The 23,434-nt window shown below is 50.0% G+C and overlaps 1 protein-coding gene across 2 annotated transcripts; it reads right to left on the bottom strand.

Annotated features, from left to right (window-relative positions):
- Positions 1 to 359: 359 nt before the first annotated feature.
- Positions 360 to 23,171, bottom strand: LOC119091738 (protein enabled homolog). Of its 2 annotated transcripts, XM_037214603.1 has the most exons (6): positions 23,095 to 23,171; positions 22,602 to 22,690; positions 7,169 to 7,305; positions 5,022 to 5,177; positions 1,805 to 1,983; positions 360 to 1,417 (listed from the first exon to the last, which is right to left on the bottom strand). In XM_037214603.1, the coding sequence occupies exons 3-6, from the start codon at positions 7,283 to 7,285 to the stop codon at positions 1,177 to 1,179; spliced, it is 693 nt and encodes a 230-aa protein (XP_037070498.1). In that variant the 5' UTR covers positions 7,286 to 7,305; positions 22,602 to 22,690; positions 23,095 to 23,171; the 3' UTR covers positions 360 to 1,176. The 2 variants fall into 2 exon arrangements, with proteins under 2 accessions (XP_037070498.1, XP_037070491.1); XM_037214596.1 differs by lacking the exons at positions 22,602 to 22,690; positions 23,095 to 23,171 and adding an exon at positions 15,473 to 16,000.
- Positions 23,172 to 23,434: the final 263 nt, after the last annotated feature.

The raw sequence follows: 23,434 nt of genomic DNA on the forward strand, positions 1-23,434 counted from the left end.
AGAGAAAAAAACACAACGTTCTGCTGTGGTTGGCTAAGCAGAACGATATGTAAGATATTTATAGGTGAGTGACAATAAATGTCATCGTGAGTTACTGCTGCAACGTGCTTCAACAAGGCGGCCGCGCGGCAACGCCTGAACAGCTGTAGACCTATCACTAGCAGGCATCGCCGGTCTGAATGCAGGCTTTGCCGTGTCGCACCCCTCGCTACGCATGTTGCACACTACACTATTTGATGCCACCAGCTAGCTGGCTGGTAGCTCCAACGCCATCACCTGACATTCGGTTTGCTTGCTGTCGGACCGTTTTGAAGCCCTCTTGCGAAGCGGGCGTGGATGAAACTGAATCGGATGCAGGCTCGTCGTCGCCAAGTTTATTTGCGATCTGAACAAGGTCAGGGAAAGGCAGGAGAAAGCAAACGTTTTTCATGCACACGGGTATTCAGATGGTTTATCGCTCCACAGCACGTGTTAGAACCGTAACGTTACGCAGTTCTTTGCGTAAATACAATAGGTACCTGGGACCCCAAAGCCGATCACGCCATGCAACACTAACAATCCCATAATAGACAGGATTAAGCAAAACAAAACATCGCAACGCGATGTTCTCACTCTTCGAGGGACATCTACAATCTAGCCAACGTCTGCTGTTGTTAAAAAGGTGACGGTCGGCGAATGGTGTCGATGAAGTAACCTTCGAAGTTAGACCACGAACGGCAGAAAACAAAGCCAATTAATCAGCAATCAGCACCTAAACACACCTGGTAAATACTGAGCAAGCACGCAGAGTTTACAACAAAGTGTTGTGTTGAGGCCAGCACGACAACCAGTGATAATTCATAAGACTCAGAGGCCTTATTTCGACGACATTCGTAGTAAGGTATGCAAGTGGTGTGCAAACACTTGTTGGAGGACTAATATAGGCAAATACAACATTGAAAATGAACTGCCATCAAGAGCATGAACCCCTTCAATATTGCCGAATACTGTTTTCATGTCAAAGGGAGCTACTTATTTTACAAGTGCGACAGGGTTGGGCGCAAGGCTACCGACGTCCGTTTACGAGACCAGCAAAACTATCGTGCTCCGGTTTCCCCAGCTCATAACCCAGCCCAGACAGCGACACCCCGGCGGTCACCGAGGTCTCCCAACACCACCTCTTCCCACACCGCGACGTCACTTCGCCTCGACGCCCTTCTTGCTGCGGAAGCTCTTGACGGAGAACACGGAGCCCCGTCGGCTGGCCGCGGCGGTGGAGGCCGGCGGCGGCGGAGGCGGCGGCTGCTCGGGCGGCAGCTCCACGATAGATGGCGCTGGCGGCGGCAGCGCCGGCAGCGGCTCCTGCTGCTGGTAGCTCGGCTGCTGGTAGTTCGGCTGCTGGTAACTGGATTGCTGCACCGGCATTGGCTGGTAATAACTGTGGAGAAGACAGGCCGTGCTGGCGGTGCTCTCTGGCTTAGGCCGCCACCGCATGACGGACGGGCAGAGCGGAGCACCGAGTATTTTTTACGCTCTATGAAAAGTTTTTTTTTTGGAATTGCTAACAGAACTACGGATTGCATCACTGCCCTTGTTGTCTCCGCCCATCGAAATACGTACGCAGCGAAGCTGGCAGAATAAGCGCTGTGACTCAAATACAAATTATATGTAACCGTTAAGATGCATCTTACGGAATTTTCACCACACCCACCACAGAGAGGAAACGCAGTCGTGCTTTCAACTGTCGACCCTAAACACAGCTTCAGCAGCACACCAAACCTCCTGCAGGGTCCACCTCCACAGACGAACAGTGACCGGAGCGTACTTAGGGTCCTGTCCGCTGCCGTTGTACGCCTGGCCGCCTCCGTACGCCTGGCTCGGCATGAAGATCGGCATGGGCTGCGGGACGGTGATGACCTGCGGCGGCGGCGTGTACGGCGGCTGCTGCTTCGCCCGTCGGGTCTCACGCATCTCTAATTCTTTTTCGGCGCGGTCTCTCACCGACTGCGGAATAGAAACGGTGAGGGCGAATAGCGTTTGTTTCCTCGAGATTGAAGATCGGGGCTGACGAGGGCGTAAATAGAGATTGTTATAAACGTTTAAGCAGCGCATTTGTATTAAATTATTGTTGATAGCGTGGCTAGCAATTTTGGCCCTGACCATTCGATGGCTGAACGTGCTATTGCGTTCTATTGTGCTGAGCGCGTTATGGTGTTATGCTGTGCTGGGCGCGTAAATGTGTTACAGTGTGTTGAACGCGCCACACTGATCACGGATTATGATTGGGTGATTCACGTTTTTGATGAGCAACCGTTAATTATGGGTTTGATTGGATAATTGGTGTGTAGGGCCTAGCACGACAAGTGCGACGATCGCGAACGCTGTTTGCAGTAAGAAGAACGCGAAGTACCTAATGATTTGTCGTTGAATGACTGTGATTGGGTGGCCGGTAACAGGTAAATACTGAGAGGTGAAAAGGACCATGGGTGAGTGAAACGGCATGAGTATTATCTCATTGCTGCCACATACCTGCCAGCTACCCACATATCAGGCACTCCGTCACCAGTTACCAATCCTTGAAACCCCAATCACCTTTGTCATCACAAGTCTCGGCACGGCTGCCAGCTGTGATTGCCAGCTGTGATTGCCAGCTGTGATTGCGGTCTAGGCCGTGGTCCGAGCAGGTCTGGACGTCGTCTGTCTGTCTGTCTGTCTGTCTGTCTGTCTGTCTGTCTGTCTGTCTGTCTGTCTGTCTGTCTGTCTGTCTGTCTGTCTGTCTGTCTGTCTGTCTGTCTGTCTGTCTGTCTGTCTGTCTGTCTGTCCGTCTGTCTGTCCCGTTACCGCACACTCAGCGGCCGGAACTGATCAGCCGTGCGTTTGACAGCCTTTATTCCTCCAGCCACTCACGTTGTGATTCCCTGTTGGAGTCCCTATCTGAGCGCCGAGCACATACACCGTGTGGAGTCCCTGTGTGCGCTAATTATCGTTGGGGGACCTCCAGATGCATGTAGGGTTGCCCCAGCACTGTCCACTTTCCTCCATCTCATGACACTGAAATGACCTTTACTGGCCGAAAGGGCTCTTGTCCAAACCAAATCAAACCAAGGAAGCAGTGAGGTATGGCAAAGACAAAATATCTGCAGCCAGCGAAAGAGCGACGTAGCACGTGTTGAACTATTACGGTAACTTATGGCTGCCGCGGCACGGACACGATGAGGCTAGGCCCTTCTCCGCCCCCAAAAGACACGGGAACAATGGGGTTAGACCCTCCTTCTCCACGAAAAGACATGGGAACAATGGGGTTAGACCCTTCTCATCCCCCAAAAGGCACGGAAACAATGAGGTTAGGCCCTTCTCCTCCCCCAAAACACATGGGATCAACGAAGTTAGACCCTTCTTCTCCCCCAAAAGACACGGAAACAATGAGGTTAGGCCCTTCTCCTCCCCCAAATCACATGGGATCAATGAGGTTAGATCCCCCCAAAAAGACAAGGAAGCAGTGAGGTTCGGCCCTCGTTCTCCACGAAAAGACATGGAAACAATGAGGCTAGATCCCTCCTTCCACCTCAAAAGATGAACGATCGTAATGACTCGAATTCCAGTAGCTGCACTCAGCAATTTCCGGGATTTAATGACGTCCACTAATTTCATAACTTCCAGCTAATATTAAACTTCCAACTTACAACTAACAATACGCAAGTTCGCCATTGATACGGCGGTTTGGCGTCATTTTAGCCTATGTGTTATCGCCGTGCATATCGTCAAGCGTGACATATTGGCAAATGAGTGTGTAGCCACGTAAATTCAATTGCGTGTCGTAAGCAAATTACTGCTACAAAAATCACCTAAACAATTCAATGCTGTGAGACTGAAAGTGATGGCGTTCAGTGATTGGGCAGAGGCCGTTTTGAACACAGGCCCTAGAAGGCCCTCGAAAAATCCTCCGCCTGAAAAGGAAGCAAATCCGCTATTAAGCATGCATTTCGACATAGAACCGAGGCATAGTGATGATCACGTGCCCATTAAAGATTCCATGCATTTTATGACATGCGATCTGTTCGCACTCACCCCTTTCACTTGTAAAAATTACCGTATAATTTATAAAAGGTTTCAACTGATTTAGGATCTGTTTCTTGGAAAGACATGCCGAAACCTCAGCTGAAGGTGGAGAAAGGACAATGCATACGTTTCATGGGCATCGACATATCTCTCCCGTCCCCCCCCCCCCAAAAAAAGAAGGATGCAAACCCCTCCTCCGTGTTTCCTTTCTCCAGGACAGTTGCTAAAAACTGTTCTCTAATGCAAGACAGTAATATACCTTACCAGAAAAACGTACGCCATGAAAGCCATCAAGATGAACACTGCAGCGATTTTTGACTAGCATCTAGTTGGGCATCACCAATTTTGGAGAAGACAGAAGAATTCACAAGCGGTGGTAAACAATGATCATGCATATGGAGTGAGTAACAGTTCTGGTTGGGTACACATTATGGATAAATTGCGGGTATGTGCAAAGGTATGAGTAAGGCTTTCGTGAAACTTCGGGCAGGTGCTCCGAGAAATGCCCACAGCGTTACGGCCCGCTCTCCTTTGTATTCATAAGTAGCTTCGTTCACAATCCCTTGGTAGAGATTAACGCGAAAGTAACTGTGGGTGCAAAGTTTCCTGCAAACTTTTTGTTATTTAGAACGGAGTGCTGGAAAAATGCAAACGGGATGTAACTGGTGAGTGTACACCAATAACTTTGAGTAACACGTACAGTATGATAAGCTTAAAGAACGGGAGGAATGCTTGTCAAATCTAGTGGCTGTGTCGCGAGTCAGGCGAGTTTTTGGCTGAGACCCCTTTAACTGAATAACTTCGAACTTAATTTTTGATTCAATCCTCTTCAACCGAATACCATCGTACACCTCTGAAGTAATCATTCAGTAAACAGCAAGCAGTGATTTCCTCAGACACGCGCACGCAGACACGTTCAGACACGTTCACGTTCTCGCCTGCGCCCCCCCCCCCCCCCCTGCGGTCGCGCCACCCTGACCCACCTCTCGTATCTGCATCTCCCGCAAGCTGGTCTGCAGCTCCTTCACCTTCTTCCTATAGGCGATGACCTTCTTCTGGTCCTGTTGGTTCCGTCTCTCCGCGTCGACCATGCGGAACTTGAGATCCTGCATCTCTTCGGACTGTTTCCGGATGAGGAACTGCGCCGGCCGGCGGTCATCAGGGGCCGTGCGGTCTCACATGCCATCGGTTACCACACACCGGTGCCAACGCCGGAAGCCGCGTGGCACTGGTTACCGGTAACCGGTGACTGGTGACTGGTAATCGGTGACTGGTATGGACTATCGTCATCGAGCAGCATGACGTCCGATATCGGGTTCGCCTCTCGTCGGGGCAGTTATCGCAGTCATCATCATCATCATCATCACCATCATCATCACCATCATCATCATCATCATCATCATCACCATTATCATCACTTATTTAACGTTCGGTGGGACCTTCCGTGTGGGTGTATGTATAATGAAAAAAATGGATGAAATTATTCCAAATCAGCTGATGTTTTTAGACTTTTCAGTGAGCTGCGTGTGCGTGTGCGTCTATTTTGATGTCCTTTGTTTGGGATTTACGTGTTTGATCAATTCATCAACACCATTCTTCTACAGATTTAGTCCAAATCCTTTGAATGGATGGATTTCTGGACGTGTTCACAGTGGGACGCTGAGAAGTGCACACACATCAGTGCACCGCACCAAGCAGTGCTTGTTGCATCAACCAACCGATCGCAACATTTCGGGTCAACGGCAGGATTTGACTGCGAAGACCTGACGTTCCGTTAACACCAGCGACAGGTCAACCCAGTAGAGGGCAAGAAACGAACGCCTGAAGCGGCTCGCACCCTTCCCACCACGGCTGGGTCATCCGGCAGGCAGGCGCATTCACCAATGAAGCTATCGGAACGGAAGGCGCGGCTCGTGTCTACACGGTGACAGGTACATGTACAATGAACATTGGAGAATGTTCATACTGGTGATAACATAAGCCAACGTATCCCAGGGATGGACAGCTCGGCGGGAGAGCTGGGTCCGGAGGAGGGGAGAGCAGAGCAAAGGTGAGAGCAGGGAGAGAGCAGGGGGAGGAGAGCAGGGGAGAGCAGGGGAGGGGAGCAGGGTCGGCTCAACGCTATCCTTACGACCTCAGCCTTGGATGCAAACAGGGGAGGAAGCACTAGGGGAGGGGACAGGGGGACGTACACCCCCTCCAATTATCCCAACATGAAATGTTCTCCATTTGTCGTGTGCAATGCAAGCTTGTCGCGCGCTGCCACATACACATGCTATTTGCATGTCAAGAGCTGCCCAAGACTCCAGCTTATCCCCAAATCGGAGAGACACGGCTCACCCATGGACAAATTCCAGCCCAGGTTTTGGTGAGGGATTACAAGTTTTGCACGGGTGAACGCATGTCGAAGGAGCTTTATCAAATCCGCAAAAGAGCAGAGAGCATGAGTTGAGTTTCGGCCACCTCTTGAAGGCTCCCACGTTTTTGAGCAGCCGTGACAATAAAGCTCCGCACGACCATTCACATAAAAAGACAAAATTGTCATCGACGTAGGAGCATAGTTAGCATAGGCAAAGTGATTGAATTGAACTGACGGCAGTTGCGAAATGTGATCAGCAGTGAGAAAAGAGCGCGTATTTGACTCAGATGCGTGAAGTTGCCACGAGCTGTTCGTTAAAGTCATTGGATATCCGAGTTCCAACGTCAAAATTTCCTAGCCCGGTGGCTGCAAATGCACTGACAACGGGTTGACGTCTTGATTTTCTTACCGCGAGCCTTTACTTCGCTTAAATGCACTGGTTTGATGACAAGCATGTCACACAGCAGACATCTCAGCGTAGACCTCATGCACTTAGTCACCTCCCAACTCACACCGCTCTCACTGAGCCCTCGGAATCACCTGACTGAATCGTTTGACACAGCATTTAGTGACATCTAATCATGACCTTCTACTGGCTTTGTATCGCAATCCTGTGTCAAATTTCTGAGCGATTTTCATGGCCATGAACTTACCGATTGTCAAGACAATGATTCTTAAATCGCACGGCTTAAAAATGACATCACATTGTGATCTTAAGCCAACCTCTCAACGTCAGATTGAACCATTTTCTCAACATGACCTTGAACTGACCTGCATACGTTCGACAGCGGACATGCGGTCGTCCAGCCGGGTGAGACGTGTCTGTAGCCCCAGGCTGTTCTGCTTGAAGCTCTGCTTCATGTCACGACACAGGTCCTGCAGACTCATCTGGTTCTGCTGCGTGATCGCTGTCGGGCACGTGCCATAGCGTCACGTGACATAGGTTACGTTTCATTTGGTCACGTGACTCACAGTCACGCGACACGGAGGTTTATTTAAGCTTCCACGAAAGGATATGGATGACCTTGGCATGCCTTCTGTTATCGACTGAAATCACTTGCATTCAGGACACGGAATGATTTTGGGTACCAGGACGAAGGTAATTCAAGTAGGCTTACTCATCGGCAAGAGCTAATGATCCATGACATTAGCAGGATATCTGTGTAAGCCAGCACACAGCCAGAATTGTTCTCAGGGCGAGGGAGACTGAATGTCAAATGTTCTCCGAACTCCTGTGAGCTTGGACCACATTCCTGCGATATTGCTCAGCATCTTACCTCTTGGCTCGAGGGAGGGCATGGCCCCTTTGTCAGCCATGCCCTTGGATATGTCCCTACTACGGGCCGCATCGTACAACCAGTTCCATGCTTGCTTTAAAAAGCATGACGGAAGCTCAGAACGGAAACAAACGAGGAACAGGGGGAAACACATAGCCAGACATATCAGATCGACAGCCTAGCAGTTCGATGGAGAGGTGCCGTGGCAGAAAGGGGCGGGCTCAGGACTCCATCAAGGGAGACCCTCCCTTGATGGAACTCTTGATGGTCCCTCTTCACTTTGGTGCCCCTTACGGACATATTCAACTGTTAACACGCACAAATGGCTTGCCTTACACCTACATCTGCGCAACGGCGATGTAGCTCAGTGTGGGTATTGTCCAATGAAAATGCATGCTATTTCTAACTTTTTATAACGAGCCATTCTACAGCACGGAAATAAAGGAGTGTGATGCAGGGTTAAGGGGAAACGACCCGTCTCCATTAACTCCGCTGACCCGGACTGATAGCCAGGATGCTATAGACACGGAGGTCATGGGGCGCAGCCAGAATCTCGGTAAGAAAAAGGCACCGTGGTTAACAGCGGGCCCTGCCAGCGGGAAGGCAGTAGGGAATCCAATCTTCACGCCGAATCATTAACAAGAAATGATCCCCGAATCATAGGCGGATTCTGGGGGGGGGGGGGGGGTCACGGGGCCATGGCCCCGCCAAAAAACTCTGAGAGTATGTTTTGGCCCCCCAAAACATTCCCAGAACTTCATAAAAGTTTCGTCTACTTACCGTTTGTTTAACTTTGATGGTGCGGTATCAAACAGTTCTTTCCGTTTCGGAAAAAACTCTATGAAGAAAAGTTGGCAGCGATTTGAGTATCAAAACAAAGCGCATGTTGACGCGGCTTAGTCATACTCGGCGCAGACATCGTGTTTGATAAATGCACTGGACCTCGGATCCCACTCCAGCCAGCTGGCGACGAACGGTTGCCCTCCCCCCCCAAAAAAAACAACAACTCTAGGCTGGATCCGCCCCTGCCCCGAATCCAGCCAGCTTTATCTTGAGAGGTCAATTTTCGTCTATTATGGTTTATGCCGAACCGCTCTGACTGAACAAGGAGCCAAAACCTGATAGAAAATATAAATATACACCTTATCATACACCTCATTATGCATTATGCAAAGGCCTAAGGGGGCATATACCTTTTTACCCCTTCCACGCCACGTGCACCCATGATGGCGGCACTCTTGGTCTCTCGCGAAAATATAGTTTTGGGTTCATTTGTGCTGCTGCCTGGAGTTGGATGTTTCTTGCAAATTAAGGTTCTGATGGCCTGAAACAAAAATTTTAGCATCCATTCACTAAAGCGACTAATCTAAGGCTTCGTCACGGTGGAAGATGCGCAAGTTGGGGAGCCTCTGAATTTTTGTGCGCCCTGAAAGGGAAGCTTTTTGGATCCTTTGAATGACCTTGGGATTTGGTGCCCTTCATTATGGTGCTCCAAAGTGGATGTTTTGGTGACCCTCACCATATGGGCAAGTCCAGGGTTCCGCCAATGGTGGTACATGGACATTGCAGTGTGGTACATGGACATTGCAGTGTGGTACATGGACATTGCAGTGTGGTACATGGACATTGCAGTGTGGTACATGGACATCGTAGTGTCCCATTATTGTCCTCTTGATTCAGTGCTCTCTGTTTGCTCCCTGACATCGGGTGTCTGCTAAAAATATAGGTTATGATACCTCGAAAAGAAGGTTTTCAGTGCCGCGGCCGACCCCAGAATCTTTTCACCGAAGCGGTCCATCCGAGAAAAGCTACGCCAAAGCGGTCCATCCGAGAAAAGTTACGCCGAAGCGGCCGATCCGGGAAGAGTTATGCCGAAGCGGCCGATCCGGGAAGAGTTACGCCGAAGCGGTCCATCCGAGATGTCGTCAGGATGAAAGGCAAAAAACTTGAGGTGCCTGTGTACTTTGCTGACCCCTGATAATGCAGGTGTTGGCGCCCTTCGCATGGCCCGCTTGAATTTGGTGCCCCTAGAAAATAGATGTTGTGAATTACAGTGCCTCAAAATGAGGGTTTTGGTGCACCCTCGCCGAATGGGCCGACCCGGGATTTCGTCATTGGAGCGGCGTGACACTGTGGCGCCCCCTGACATTTGGCATCGCTTGGGAATGAAAGTTTTTGGGGCCCTTTATGGCGCCACCTGGTGTTGGGTACCTCTGGCAAATAAAGCTCCCGATCCCCGAAATGAACGCTGTTGGTGCCCCTTCGTGGAATGGGCCGAGCCAGAGTTTCGCCAGGTTGAAATGCACAGGAACGATGGTGCCACTGATTTCCAGTCACCCCTTAAAATAAAGATATTGGGCTCTTTGGCATCCCGTCCTTGAAGATGAAGGCTATGGTGCCCGAAACGAAGGTTTTAGTGTCCCTCGCTCAAGTGACCGATCCAGGATTTCGTCAGAGTGGTATTCACAACATTGTTGTTCTCCTGAAAGTTGGTGTCCGTTGAGAACTATAGGTGGGCCATTTGTGGTACCCTTGAGCTTTTATGTGTTTTAAAAATAGAAGCTAACAGAATAGAATGAAAAAGAAGAAAATAAAATAGAAGTTACGTGTCTTGGGACCGATCATTTTGGTGCCACAATTTGGGAAAGAGTTCCCACAAGATCTTGGTGCCCTTTCTGCACAAGGAGGGGAGGGGACCCCATATCTCCCACCCCTCAGAGCACGCCACTGCTGACGGAGCGGAAGATGGACGACAATAAGGGCGAACACCGTCACCCCGGCCAATCTTCCCGTCGGCGGCGGGTCGGTCGTCGACCTGCACGTGCCGACGTCGGCACCGCCGCCGCCGCCGTGGCTCCACCACATCCTGCGTCGACCGGTCACAGCTCAGATATCCGGCACACCGGCTCTGATCTGGCTGAGCCGGGAGAGCGGGACACGTGGCGCTGCAGCCACCGGTCAGGGACGGGGAGGCCGTGCTCGGTCGCGCTCGCGGGCCAGCGACCGGTGCCAGCAGGACAGTCGATGTGATGGGGCGGATTTGTTCTTTTTTTAGTTGCATGTTTGTGGAGGCGGATGTTGTGATTTGGCCGTTGTCATGCGTATGCTGCAAAGTTATGTCATCCTCGCGAAGATGCCGATAGCTAGAATTGCGTTATTTTTTAACGGCGGTATGCTCAATGGTGCTAAGAGGCTGCATTGTTGCCTGGAGAAGACGACGAAGTGCGCAGGTATAACGCCAATCGGGGTGAATACGACTGATTAATTGCGACCAAATGATTTTTGATTCGAACATATCATAAAGGGGCGTTACTACACCACGACTCAAAAGTAATGAAAGGGATGCCGCTGAAAAGAGCGTTGGCTTACTTTGAAACGATTGACGGCTATTGAATCAGACGCATACAAGCAGGGAGTGCGGGGGAGGGGGGAGGGGCTGCAGAAGCGATAGCATATTTTCGCCCTTCAAAGGTTTTGAGAGGCCTCTTATGCCCAACTTGAAGATGTCATCACTGTCACATCACATCACATCACAATGATGATGTCACATCACATCACACATAACATTACACATCACACACATCACTTAAAAATAGTCTTTAATTCAAGCTTCATAGCAGTCATGCAGGGACGAAACAAGAGGGAGGAGGGTGGGGGGGGGGAGGGGTACTGGAGGCACGTGCACCTTCCGCCTTAGGGCGCCGAAGGTACACTTTTAGGTTGGCCGTGGGTGGTGGCACGCATTTTGGTCGTGGGGCACGGAGTCAGGGCTTGTCATGAAGAACACTGGTCATTTCTGTACCTCGGAGTTTTTCATGGTAACCTCCCAGATCTTTACATGTGTTGTGGTCTTGGCTTTATGCAATGTATTGCACCGTTTATGCGCTCAGCTGTTATGTATTATCTGGCGGTGAGAGCAAATACGACGTTGTATTAAGAAGATAGGGAATGTTTAATTGTTGGTACGTGCATTGCTTTATACGGCAAACATATGTTTTGTTTCTATGGGCCGGCAAACATCCAGCTACATATGCGGGTCCATTTATGTTGTTTGGGGACCGATCCTTTTGGTCAAATTACACAATCTATTCCAATGTTATTCTTTATTCTTGGACTTAGATCGCAGCGCCTCCCGTGTAAAATGCTGTTCCACCTAAGTCACCATCTTGGCGTGATTCGTGAGCTGTGCACGAGAATTTTGGCCTGAATTTGGCGTCGCACCACTTTTTCGATTCAACTATGCCATGAGATGAGCAGCTGTTATCAACAATATAATCAAAATCAGCAATGCTCAACAGTACTCTAGTCTGTTCAACAGTTAATAAGGAACAATTTACATTGACTAATAGTTGTGTGTGACTGGGGCTCAAAGCAAACTGGTTTCATTGGGTACGTTAAAATACGCTGCAAATGCGACGGCGAGGATGGGTATGTTTTAATAGTGGAGTGGAAATACATGCGCTATTAATAGACCGTTAGATGAATGCTCATTATTAAATCGTTGGTGCGCTGCCCGAAGTGCGCGTAAATTTCCATTGAATAAATGTATGTCGTACCATGTCAGCCATTTCAATTCAAGCGGCTTAGTTCTTCATCCGCAGAACAAAATAAACAGCAGAAAAATTTGTTTGACCGAAAGGCATAGGACTGCGTATGATTAGATAGCACCATTATCTCCCGGACACACGGATGCACCCGAAACCTGAGACTCTTGCAGCTTATAAGCCTGAGTTAATCCCGAATCGTTGAACCAGCTAAAATGGTAAAAGAGCGTAGCTACATGCATGTTCAAAAACAAATGGGCCACACGATTCTAGAAGAAGCAGAAACTTCCTCCTAATATTGTCCCGAAGAGCGCAAGGCTGTTGAAAACGATGCCGCTGTTCCAATTGATGGTGTCATGTATTTACTCGAGTTTAACACGCGCCCGGGTGGCTGGTTGGATACCCTTCGCTCGGGTGGAGGGGGGTCAATTTGACCTCCCTGAGATCTCGGGAACTAAAAGAGCTAGAAAAAGTAAACTCACAGGGTGTGTTGGCCTGTACATAAACTCACTTAGGTCAAAGTTTGAGGTTTCTAGGCCATGACCTTCGGGTAAGATAAGGTCAAACAAGGTCAACTTTCAGAATGGTCTGCAGAGGGCCTCTAAGGCCTAGGCGACTGTTCTAAGCAAACTGTCACGCGCTGAGTTAAGGTCATTGATCTTGTTTGACCTTTCAAAGGTCATGATTACCAAAATATTATAAAAGACTGCCTTGAGTTATGCGTTTGGATAAGACACAAAGATTACTCCAGGCAGCATAAAAACAAAATGTTGACCTGGGTTATTTTAGGTAAGTGACCTCTTCAGACCTATCAGAAGTCCATGGAAGGTGTACAATGCAGCAACTGCTACTAATATATTCGAAATGAGCACCAGAAACCAGCCCATGCAGCAAGCCGGTGAGTATTAAAACAGGTTGACTTTGACCTTGGTCTGACCTTCATGCCTGGCCCTAGGTCAATGCTATTTGTTTATTCAATTGTTATGTTGCCTAAGAAAGTATCTCAGAGATGTACCGCTTCGTCTAACACTCCATTGTTTGATAGGCTTGAACGATCCCTTAGAATATGCCTTCACTGACACCATGACCTGATTTTTACCTACCATAGGTCATTTTTGTGTTCACTTTATCGCCATCCGTCTGATAACCATGCTAGCGACAGCTGACAAACGTCGTCGTTTCCGGTGGCCACTTCCGTAGGTTAGCGAACTTATAAGGTACATCTATATTTTTATGTCAGACAGTCCGCTATTCAGTTTTCTACAGCTCCGCAAAATTTGGCGCGGCTACACCGCGCCGTTCGGAACCTATTCCGGGAAAACCTTCGGGGGGGGGGGGGTCAATTTGATCCCCCGCCCGAGCGCGTGTTAATCAAGGGTGACTGCGTTTCGTGTCGCAGGCAACATCTTTAAAGGAAAAAGTTTGTTAACAAGTAAGCTACATCCATCACTATGGAAGCGGGCCCGTTGGCCGCAGTGCGTTAAACACTCGCGAAACGGACGTGTCCTGCCGCGCAGAGACAGCGCTCGCCGCGGCGGCGTCCAACTTTAATACAGCGCTGAAGCCGCAATGGCCACAGTCGTGGTGCGGCGAAACGAGTAGTGGTAAGTTCACCTGCCAGAATAAGTGTTCATATATGGCTCGCCAACGAGGGCCATTTAGCCGCTGGCTTGGTTGTATCAGCCTGGTTACCATGCAGGCGACAGTCTGGTTGTCGCATGACACGGTGAAGTCTTGATCGTGTTATTTGAATCAGGGGCCGAGGCAAAATAGATCTGTGAAGATGCGTTACAATAATGGGATGGCGGTGGAAGAGTGCTAGCAATGAATGATGGTCACGACGGAGATAGGCTTAAGATCTGTCTCAGCCAAATATTCGGTTTCTGTATTGGGTTTCATTCTGCGACTGAACAGGAACCATAATCTGCACTCTCAATGCCGCGTCAAAATATTGAGACATGATTGTGTTGTCTATGAGGTCCAACAACCAAGGATCAGTGGCGTCAATATTATGTTTAGCTGCGGGCAAGAACGTTTGGGCTTACATTTTATGGACAAAAAAGTCGAATAGTAAAATGGTGTGCCCCAATGTCTAAAGTTACTCCTCAATTGAGGAAATGAAATTCAAGCCGTGGCTTCAAGCTACCCCACATGGTGACGCCACTAACAGGAAGGATCAGAGAAGATCGTCTTTGTGAAATGGTCAGCTCTTTCCTCGATGTTTGTAATATTCCAGCCCAAAACGTTGGTGGCGTGGGGTCCAAACCAAAATGGGAGGGGGGACGGCTCAGCATTGGGAAATTACAGACACGGCCCTCACAAAATAATACAAATCGACACCCGTGGTGAAGCCCCTTTGCCATGCATCAAGAGTCCCTGTTTTGGATTAGAGGGCACCCTCTTTATATGAAGAGGCCCCTGTTGTAGGCTAGGAGGCTCTCTCTTATGTGCCAGAAGGCTGCTGCATCCCATCAGAATGCCCTGTTTTGCGATAATGCGTCCCTTCGCCTGATTTGGAGTCCCTTTTGTGAACTTATAAGGTCCTATCCTGTATTAGCGGGCTCCTCCATGCTTCATATTTATGAAACAGAGGACACTGCCTTTCGATTGAAAGGCCCTTTGACGAGTCGGAAATCCCCTGCATTAATCAGAAGCCCCCTGTTCCGGATCTCACAAATTTCAACGATGGTTCACATGCCTATAATGCGCATAATACAAACTTTATACGGGGGACTTTTATAAGGTCTCCTCTTGAATACGACGCTGATCAGCAGTTTCACATCCCGTGAGGAGTCCCCATCTTGCGCAGGAGGAACCTCGAAAAGTATGCCACCCCAGCTCAATCTGTGGCACGCCTGCATGCATGGTAATCCGGAAAAATCCATGACGTCGGTAAAAGATGCTGACGAGAAAATAGTCTACCGACAACCATAGCAATCTAGCGCGTCATGCGAACAGAAAACAGCAATGATGCCTTTCACTTACGATTGCTGACCTATTCCGCAGCACCATGTATTTTGTGGGACATGCTTTGACATTGGGAAACAAACAATGGCAAAGCATTGACACCTACCTGTAGCAACGCCAGACAGACTGGGGAAGGCAAATATTGTCTGCATTGTCCAGCTACGTTGCGTGTAAAGCAAGAGAATATGCAATAATTCCCGTAAATCCAGGATTTACTCTCTGCATCTTCCGCCAGTGCGCATGCACGTGCCAGAATCAGCTAGTGTGCATGCACGTGCGACACTCACCTCGCACGGGATTGGCTGCATCCGTTGGTGCCGCCTGCCCATTGGTCGACTGGGCCGACGGCGGGTCCACCTGGTCCTCAGAAGTCACTGGGGCGGCCGGTGCCGGTATGCTCGGGGGCTGGGCCGCGGCCATCCCTTCCGCTGTAGGGGATGCCAGCTGGGATGACGTCACCTCCGGTGCTGCCGATGATGGGGTCGCTGCTACGACAGAAGGTTCGGATTCGGCCGGGGGCGGCTCTGCCGTTTGTTCTACTGGTGCCGGCGTTAGTTCTACTGCTGCCGGTGTTTGCTCCACCGGAGTTGGTGCGGGCTCGGCAGCTTTCAGTGGTTGGTTCTCTGCGGCCGACGTCTCTTCCCCTATTACAGTTGATGTCTCCGCTGCTGTTTCCGACTCTGCTGGCACTGGTGCCTCGGTCAAAGCATCCGATATTGGTGAGGGCGCTTCCGGTGTTGCTGTTGTTTCCAGCGGTGTAATAGGCTCAGCTGGTGCCGGTGGCTTTTCGTCTGCTCCCGACGATATCGGGTCTACTGTTTTCCGGCACAGGTTCTACCGGTGCGAATGTCGGTTCTTCTGCTGCTGAGGCAGCCTCCACCGATACTGGTGTCGGTGGAATTGGCACGTCTGCGCTATCCTCTGGCGCCGGCGCTGATTTCTCCGCTTCTGCTATGCCGTTCTCCGATGCTGGTGTCGGCCCCACTGGTTCTGATGGAGGCTCTTCTGGTACTGGTGTAGGCTCTGCCGGCACTTGCTCGGTCTCTACGGGTGCCGGTGTGGTGTCGTCCGAAGCTTGTGCTGTGGTAGACTCCTCAGCAGTGTTCTAGAAGGTGGTCTTTCGTTATGAAAAGGCGTTCATTGGGAATGTCCTGGTGGAATTCTTCTGGACATTTAACAACTGTGCAAGAGAACTTTACAATTTCAAACCGACAGCTGGTTTGAATTAGCTTTCGATGAGAAAAACTGAGGCATGAGGTAGTGAAAAACAGCATACTGTGGCGCACTATGGGCCTTATCGTCAGGTTCCTGCACACTTAGTTCTCTCCAACAGAAGGCCAAACCGCTATGCCTGACAATTAGCTCACTGTGCAGCGTGCGACATATGTGTGTGTGCAGTCAGCGAAAGTTCGTGGTGGGCTCTTACAGTGCGAGTTAGACAGTATAGAACTTCCCTATCAGAGGAGTTTTATCGTCGAGTATTTTCTTGCGAAGACTATGTTGCCTCACACCCCGACAACGATTGGTGGGATTTTGGCAGGGCGTCTTTCATTGCAGCGAGCCATGGCACCAGAGCACTTAGTGTGGCGCTATGACATTGACTTGTAGCTGACACCGTAGCCAATGTGGCCGTTGTGGATTTCGGCATGTGAATCTTTAAGTGTGTCTGGTTCATAATTTTTGTAAAGCAAATATGCAGCCTTCGAGAATAATAAACAGCGAAGATAGATTAAGAATGAGGGATATTTTTGCATTAGAATAGGTTGCATCGAATCATCGACCGGGGTAAATTCAATTGTCTGTTAAATCTTATTGCTAAAGAGCACGCTGTTTTTTTAATGATTTGCGCGAATCTAGGATGTGATGCTATAGTAATTAAAGCGTATTTACCGTAACGAGTCCAGGCCTTACAACGTTCATACTGGTGAAACACCGTTTAGCAGTTGCGTCTGCTCCACGCCAGGGGCGCCACCATCGACATCTTACCCGCTTGCGGGCAATCTTGCGTGAGAGAGCAAGCCCCAGCTTTCGCGGCCTCCAGGGATTCCGACCCGTGGATTTCTGCAACCCGCTGGATTTTTCAGCCGCCACCAGTAACCGTTCGCCGCCGGTTGCAAAGGCTGACAGTGCTAATAATCGAAACAGCAGCAAATCAGTTGCGTCGTAGGGTTACTCTTGAAATTGTGACTACTGGGGCAGGAGACTGACGCATCGACTGACCTGCTTCTCGTTTGGCGGGGCCTGCGGAGCAGGAGTGCTGACCTCAGGGGTCACCGCCGCGACTGAGGCCTGCTGGGGGTCATTGTCGGCCTCAGATGCCATCTAAAACGAGGCGTCTGACATCGGGTCCGGGTCTGCTAGGAGTCGTTGCATACAGGAAATCATGTATTGTAAGGGCTATGTTGTTCTCATGTACATCAGCTCAGGCACGTATCCGAGATGTTCCTCAGGGAGGTGGCAAATGTGCATCGTTGTCAAAACATGTCCGAATTTCGGAGATTTTAACGAATTTTGCGCTGCCGTCTGCTGTGTGCGAAGCTCATCACAATGCCCTGGTATGATGACTGGAGTCATGCATGCCCCCCCCCCCCCCACCCCCCCAATGAATACCTATTCTGAGGTGCAAGGTGTGCAAGGCCTGCGGGAAAACGCATGGCCCAATAGGGTATGCTGTCAGCATAGTCCAAGCAGATCATTGCTTCGAACTAGGTCTTATTCCTGATTCTTGGATTCTTGGCGGCTTGCAGATGTAATAATGGAGGATACCATAAGCTGAACTGACCCGAGCTCGTTAATCTTCCAACTCAGGAATGTGTCAGAAAAATCAGTTGTCAGATGCCATAAATCTGGTGAATCTAGTAGGAACGGTTCGGAAGTTATTGCCGAAATCGAATGAGGGCAATTCACCCCTATCTTCTGAGGAATTGTGGGATCAAGGAAGTTTTCACATTTGTATCGGGTTTTGAACTGAAACATCCATATTGAAGAGCATTCGGTGCTGGTCGTAGCCCTTCCAGATCAGAGCGGTCTTTTTGGTTCAAAAGTATACCAAGATTTATAACTGAGCCTATTTCATCATATCCGATGCTTGCTTCAATATCTTGAAATAGAAAACACTCCCTTTAATGCATCAAAGACGACATGGGGTGAGAAAGGTCCGGTATCACTAAAAAACGCCCGATAAAGACATTGGAGCTGCCGGAAAACGGTTATTTTCTAAGGTAAGGATAAGTTTTATTTTTGGTTCAAATTTTTAACGGGGGTCAAACTTGTGAGGCTGCTAGAGGCCCTCTCGCTTCATCCAGTGCCTTTGCTTTTCATTGGAGTTTTCCCTTCGCCTTGTGATATTTCCAGGAAATTTTGGCAGAGAGCCACAAAAGACAACGGGCTCCTGCGAAAAATTTAATGCAGCCATGCAATGAAGATGTAATATATGTGTCATCTCAGAACAGAGACTTCCGAATATCCGTTAAACGTTACTGTATTGGAGGGTGGGAGATAGAATACAGGCATTTGTTATTTTCGTCGGATGCCTGCTACAGTGAAGGACTACTTAAGGTCAGGCAAGGATTGGACAGTGCAGAAGAACATAAATTTAAATCAGAGCAGCGAGTCTAGGACGCATTGGAGACAGCTGTCTACCGAGGTGAATCGAAAGAATTGAACGCGATCTAGACATCATGGCGTCCAGCAGCCATCTTGTATGCACGTGCCAAAACCACACACGAAATCGTCTTTTTGCGACGATCAATTTTATTTATAAAAAGCCAGTGACAAATGATATTGCCACACATGCGTTACACCAAGCTTCACTATGGCCAAAATCGAAGGATGATTTTGGTTTTGACTACACACCCTGGGCCTGTTCAAACAGCGGACCGGAAGTTCCGATGTTGCACCAAACTGCAGTAAAGAGGTGAGAGCACCGGCCAGCGTACTGCAGCTGCGGCATGCGTCACGCTCCAGACAGGCAGCGAACCGTGCCGGAAAAGTCGCCATCCACGTTGTCTGATCATCATTATCATTTTTGGGTAGGCAGAAGACACCTAACCTGCATGCATTTCATGCAGCCCGGGCTGAAACCTCCATAGTTTTGGTACGACGTCATGCGGGTGTTCACAAGCCATCTCTCTTTGCTTAGTTTGGTCACCTGATTACCTGGCTGAAAATGTTGAGGTTTTACCAGAGTATCTACGAGATGCAAGGCTTTACGACGCATTGACTGGCTGCTGCTCCGGTCATTAGCACCGTCATAGACCCTTCACAGCGGCTGGAAATGCTTGGGAACGCAGTCCAGCGGTTACCAGGGCTCGAACCCAGAGTCAGCGATCCCGAAACCACGAGAACACCAAAAGTGAAACCGCGTGCAATTGACTCAAGGAAGTATTTTCAGGCTTTGCAGCTAAACTATGATTTGTTGTCGCTCCTGTCCTGGCCTCCTGGCATACGCCGGACTCATGTGAACGACACGTAGGTGATGTGGTTGAAACGAGCACGACGGCCACGACACGTAGGAGATGTGGTTGAAACGAGCATGACGGCCACGATTTACCTTGACCAAATTGACTCGGATCTAGGACATCATCGCTGACCACGATTTCATATCCGTGCCGAGCGTATCGATGTTGATTTCGTTCCAAACAAGACCAATCTCAAAGCCGAATCCAATAATATTTTCTCTTCAGCGAGAGTGCCCTTGGCCAAGGTCGTTTAGAATTCTAAGGGTGCTTTAGTTCGGGAGGCGCCATCTTCGGAGACGACTCTGCTGACCCTTAAACAGCTGTACGCCTCTCGAGTTCGCATGAGCTGGGGAGCGCCGCAGTGAGATCTGTATGGGCATGGCTGGGATGGCCACAAGTATGGCACATATTACCTCGGGTATGGCGGAGGTGATGATGCCAACGCAGTGAACTGACCTGGTGCACGATGAAGGTGGTTTCGGGCTATCTGAACGGTCGGAAGCAGGTGGTCATTGGTGGCTCGATCACTGTATCCCTATCCCAAAAGGCGGCCCAATGATTCCTTGTCCCTGTCTTTCATCCTCATCAACGTCCTATGGAGCATCCTTCCCCACGGCAACCTACTATCCCACGCCGGTGACACCCAACTCATTGTTGACGGTCACCTCTGATGTTGACGGCCTTTCCAACCTGCAAGCCCGCCTCGAGGAGTTCACTCAGTGCCTTTAAAACTGAGTAAGCTAAACAGAATTAAAATGAAGCCCAGAAGACGGACTTGAAGCTGATTGGCACCGAAACCTACATAAAAGACCGGGAGCTTCCGCATTGCCATCTCTGGCACAGACATCCATCGATGGTCTTCAGTGAAGGTATTGTGCGTTCTCCTGGCCAGGACTTCACAGGGGATCCTAAATCTCCTCACTCGTCACAGTGATGCAATCCTTGCATCCCTGCCCAAAACTTGTCTCCACTCACTCCTGAGGCTCTGAAGCTCTTCGTCTAAAGTCCCGTCTCTCCCACATCCTCTTCTGCTTGTCTGTATGGGATGGTGCGGTCGAGTGCCATCGTGTGTCATCTGTGCGGTCGTGTGCCATCTAGAGAAGGTTCAAAGGGTGATGCACTTGGCAGCCAGGCCGGTGAGTGGGGCCAGCCGCAGCGATCACGCTTGTCCCGCTCTGGAAGCACTCAGGTAACATGGCGCCGGGGGTCGTGAGCACTTCCGGGATTCCGGAATGTGTACAGGCTACTGCAAGTTCCTGACTCGCGCAGTGCACTGCGTGCTCTATTTGCGACGCACGTCGAGTCTTCCCAGCGTCAAGCCCGAGCCGTTTCGGGCGGCGTCGGTTGGCTACATCTGCCGCGAGTCCGATCGAGCGCCAGCCAGCGGCAGCTGTACCGCGCCGCTGCCGCGTGGAACCAGCTGCCCGCGGCGGGCGTCCGCGCCCCCCCCCCCGCGCCGGACATTCTTTACTGTTTTAAATCGCTGACTCATTTAACGAAACTGCTTTTACCTGTGCGTATGTATGCATCTCTCTGTGTGCAATGTTCTTCTTGTATGACTAGGCGCAGAATAACCACCATGTGGATGAGCCTTCAATGCAACGAATTAGATTCAATGAAATGGTGATGATGACCTCATACACAACAAGGCTGGCTGATCGTAATCAAATTAACTTGGGCGCGCTTGGTTTCACCCGGACCACGTGATCAGTGACGTCATGACCGACTTTGACCAAAGTAACGCTTAACGTGGCTATTACTGATTTGACATTGAGCTCGAAAACGTCTACTTTACGACTGAGTGAGCGCTGCAAAACTGCGAGTACTGCGTTGAACACTGCGAAAGTGACCCTGAACGGCGACGTTCACATTGAAAACGACGAAAATCCTCATTATAAACTGACTTCGATCGCCGTGAATAATACCCCCGAACATGGCGAAACTAAAGCTGGAGGCCGTCGATGTGGCCCCAAGCGGGACGAAACGTGCCTTGGACACTGTGTCTTTGAAAACGAAGATATTAATGCGCCATTACCTTGGCCGCAGTGGAGCCGACCATGAACTCGATGAAAACTGACCTTGAATCGTGACGAAACTGACCTTGAACACAGCGAAGGGTTGGAGACGGATGGAGACTTCGGACCGATGCCTGGCCAGGTAGCTCATGGGCCAGTGACATGCCAAGCCATCTGCCTCGCACGCCAGGTGTTAGTAGTATGACCTTTGACCTTGTCCGCTGAGGGCATGCAGCAACTCGAGCGTCCAGGGGGGAGGGGGGGGGGCAATGGAAAGCTGACCGCTGATTGTGAAGGTCAGTGGCATGCCACACTCTTGCGTCTCTGCGTGACGTTTGATGCAGGAAATGGATGACTTTGCAAATAACATTTGCAGTTGGTGCACTGCAAACACTGATACACACTCCAAATACATACATACGTACTCAAATACTGACAAATACTCCACATGATTATAGCAAACATGTCCAAATTCTACTCGTCACTAAATGAAAACTTGGGCTGGCTTTTCTTGATTTATGAATGGGGAGAAATACCTGCTAGATACAGGCTAGAACAATGGGGTTATGTGTCGCAAAGAGGTTACATCTTTAATTCCTGCTGTCGCCAGGGGTTTGGCTGATAACAGGCTTATGGCTGCTTATGGCATTGGGATAACAGTTTCAGGCTTGTGTGGCGTTTTCACGTTCTTTTTTCTCTAAGAGATCCTTTCTTTTCTCCATGGAATGAGCGTTGTTATTGCATGGCACAAAACCAATCACGAATTGAGGACAAAACATCCGACGAGTTAAATGCTATCAAGACTGTCAGGCAGTGTCAGCACCCCTCCGTCGCATACAAAGAGCCATCACTTATCAGACATGTTACACCATCACATATCACACCAGCAGATGTGAGGGGTCAAGTGATGTGAGCTGTCGACGAAGCGTCGGGCCGGTTACCTGTAGAGGCAGGTTGCGGTTGTCAGCAGCGTCCCAAAGATGTCACCACCGGCGCAGGGAAGGCAACGGCTGATAATCCAACCTAAAGGCTGCAATCCAGTGGTTTGCGGTGACCTGCTGCGTTAACTGCCAATCCTAACCACCAGGAAAACCGGGGCCACTGGCTTCTCACATCAGTGGAGGCCGACAAAAGTAATAAAAAGGCGATCTAAAAATGGCAGCAGTGAACAGCAGCTGGCACGCAAAAAATATGCGGTAAAAGGACTAAGAATGTTTGCAATAACACAACATGCTCACGGCCTCAGCGCGATACTATAGGAAATCGGTCATATCTTAATTCAAACGGAGACGGAAAAGGCTCCTCCATTAGTCGGATTTTGAATGCAGCAAACGAAAGAGCTGCATCAAATCAGACGTGTACAACAAAGCATGGACTACTATAATTGGCACATGCTCAGTGCCAGCAGGTCCATCTGGGCCATCATAAACTGACCTGTCTCCGGATCCCTGCTGCGGGAGGACAGCAGCCCAGCCGACACCTCCTCGCTGTCTGCTGGCCCAGTGCTGCCCCCTCCCCTTCACCAGGGCGGGCCACAGGTGGGCTGGCGAGGTGACGACGGCCCAGCACACTTGTCACACCGGCGCCACAAGTGTGCCGTATTGACCGGGCTGGCCCCGATCTCCGGCTGAGGTCACCCGCGTGACCTTACCAGCCACCCTCGAGCCGATGATGATCTGCGGAGGCGGCGCAGTTCCAAGACGGCCTCCGGCATCGTATGGTATTTGATATGCGGTGTGGTATGGTATGGTATCCGGTATCCGGCATCGCTTTG

This window comes from Pollicipes pollicipes, unplaced genomic scaffold (genome assembly GCF_011947565.3).
Source record: "Pollicipes pollicipes isolate AB1234 unplaced genomic scaffold, Ppol_2.1 Scaffold_1600;HRSCAF=1878_pilon_pilon_pilon, whole genome shotgun sequence".
Classification (NCBI taxonomy): Eukaryota; Metazoa; Arthropoda; class Thecostraca; order Pollicipedomorpha; family Pollicipedidae; genus Pollicipes; species Pollicipes pollicipes.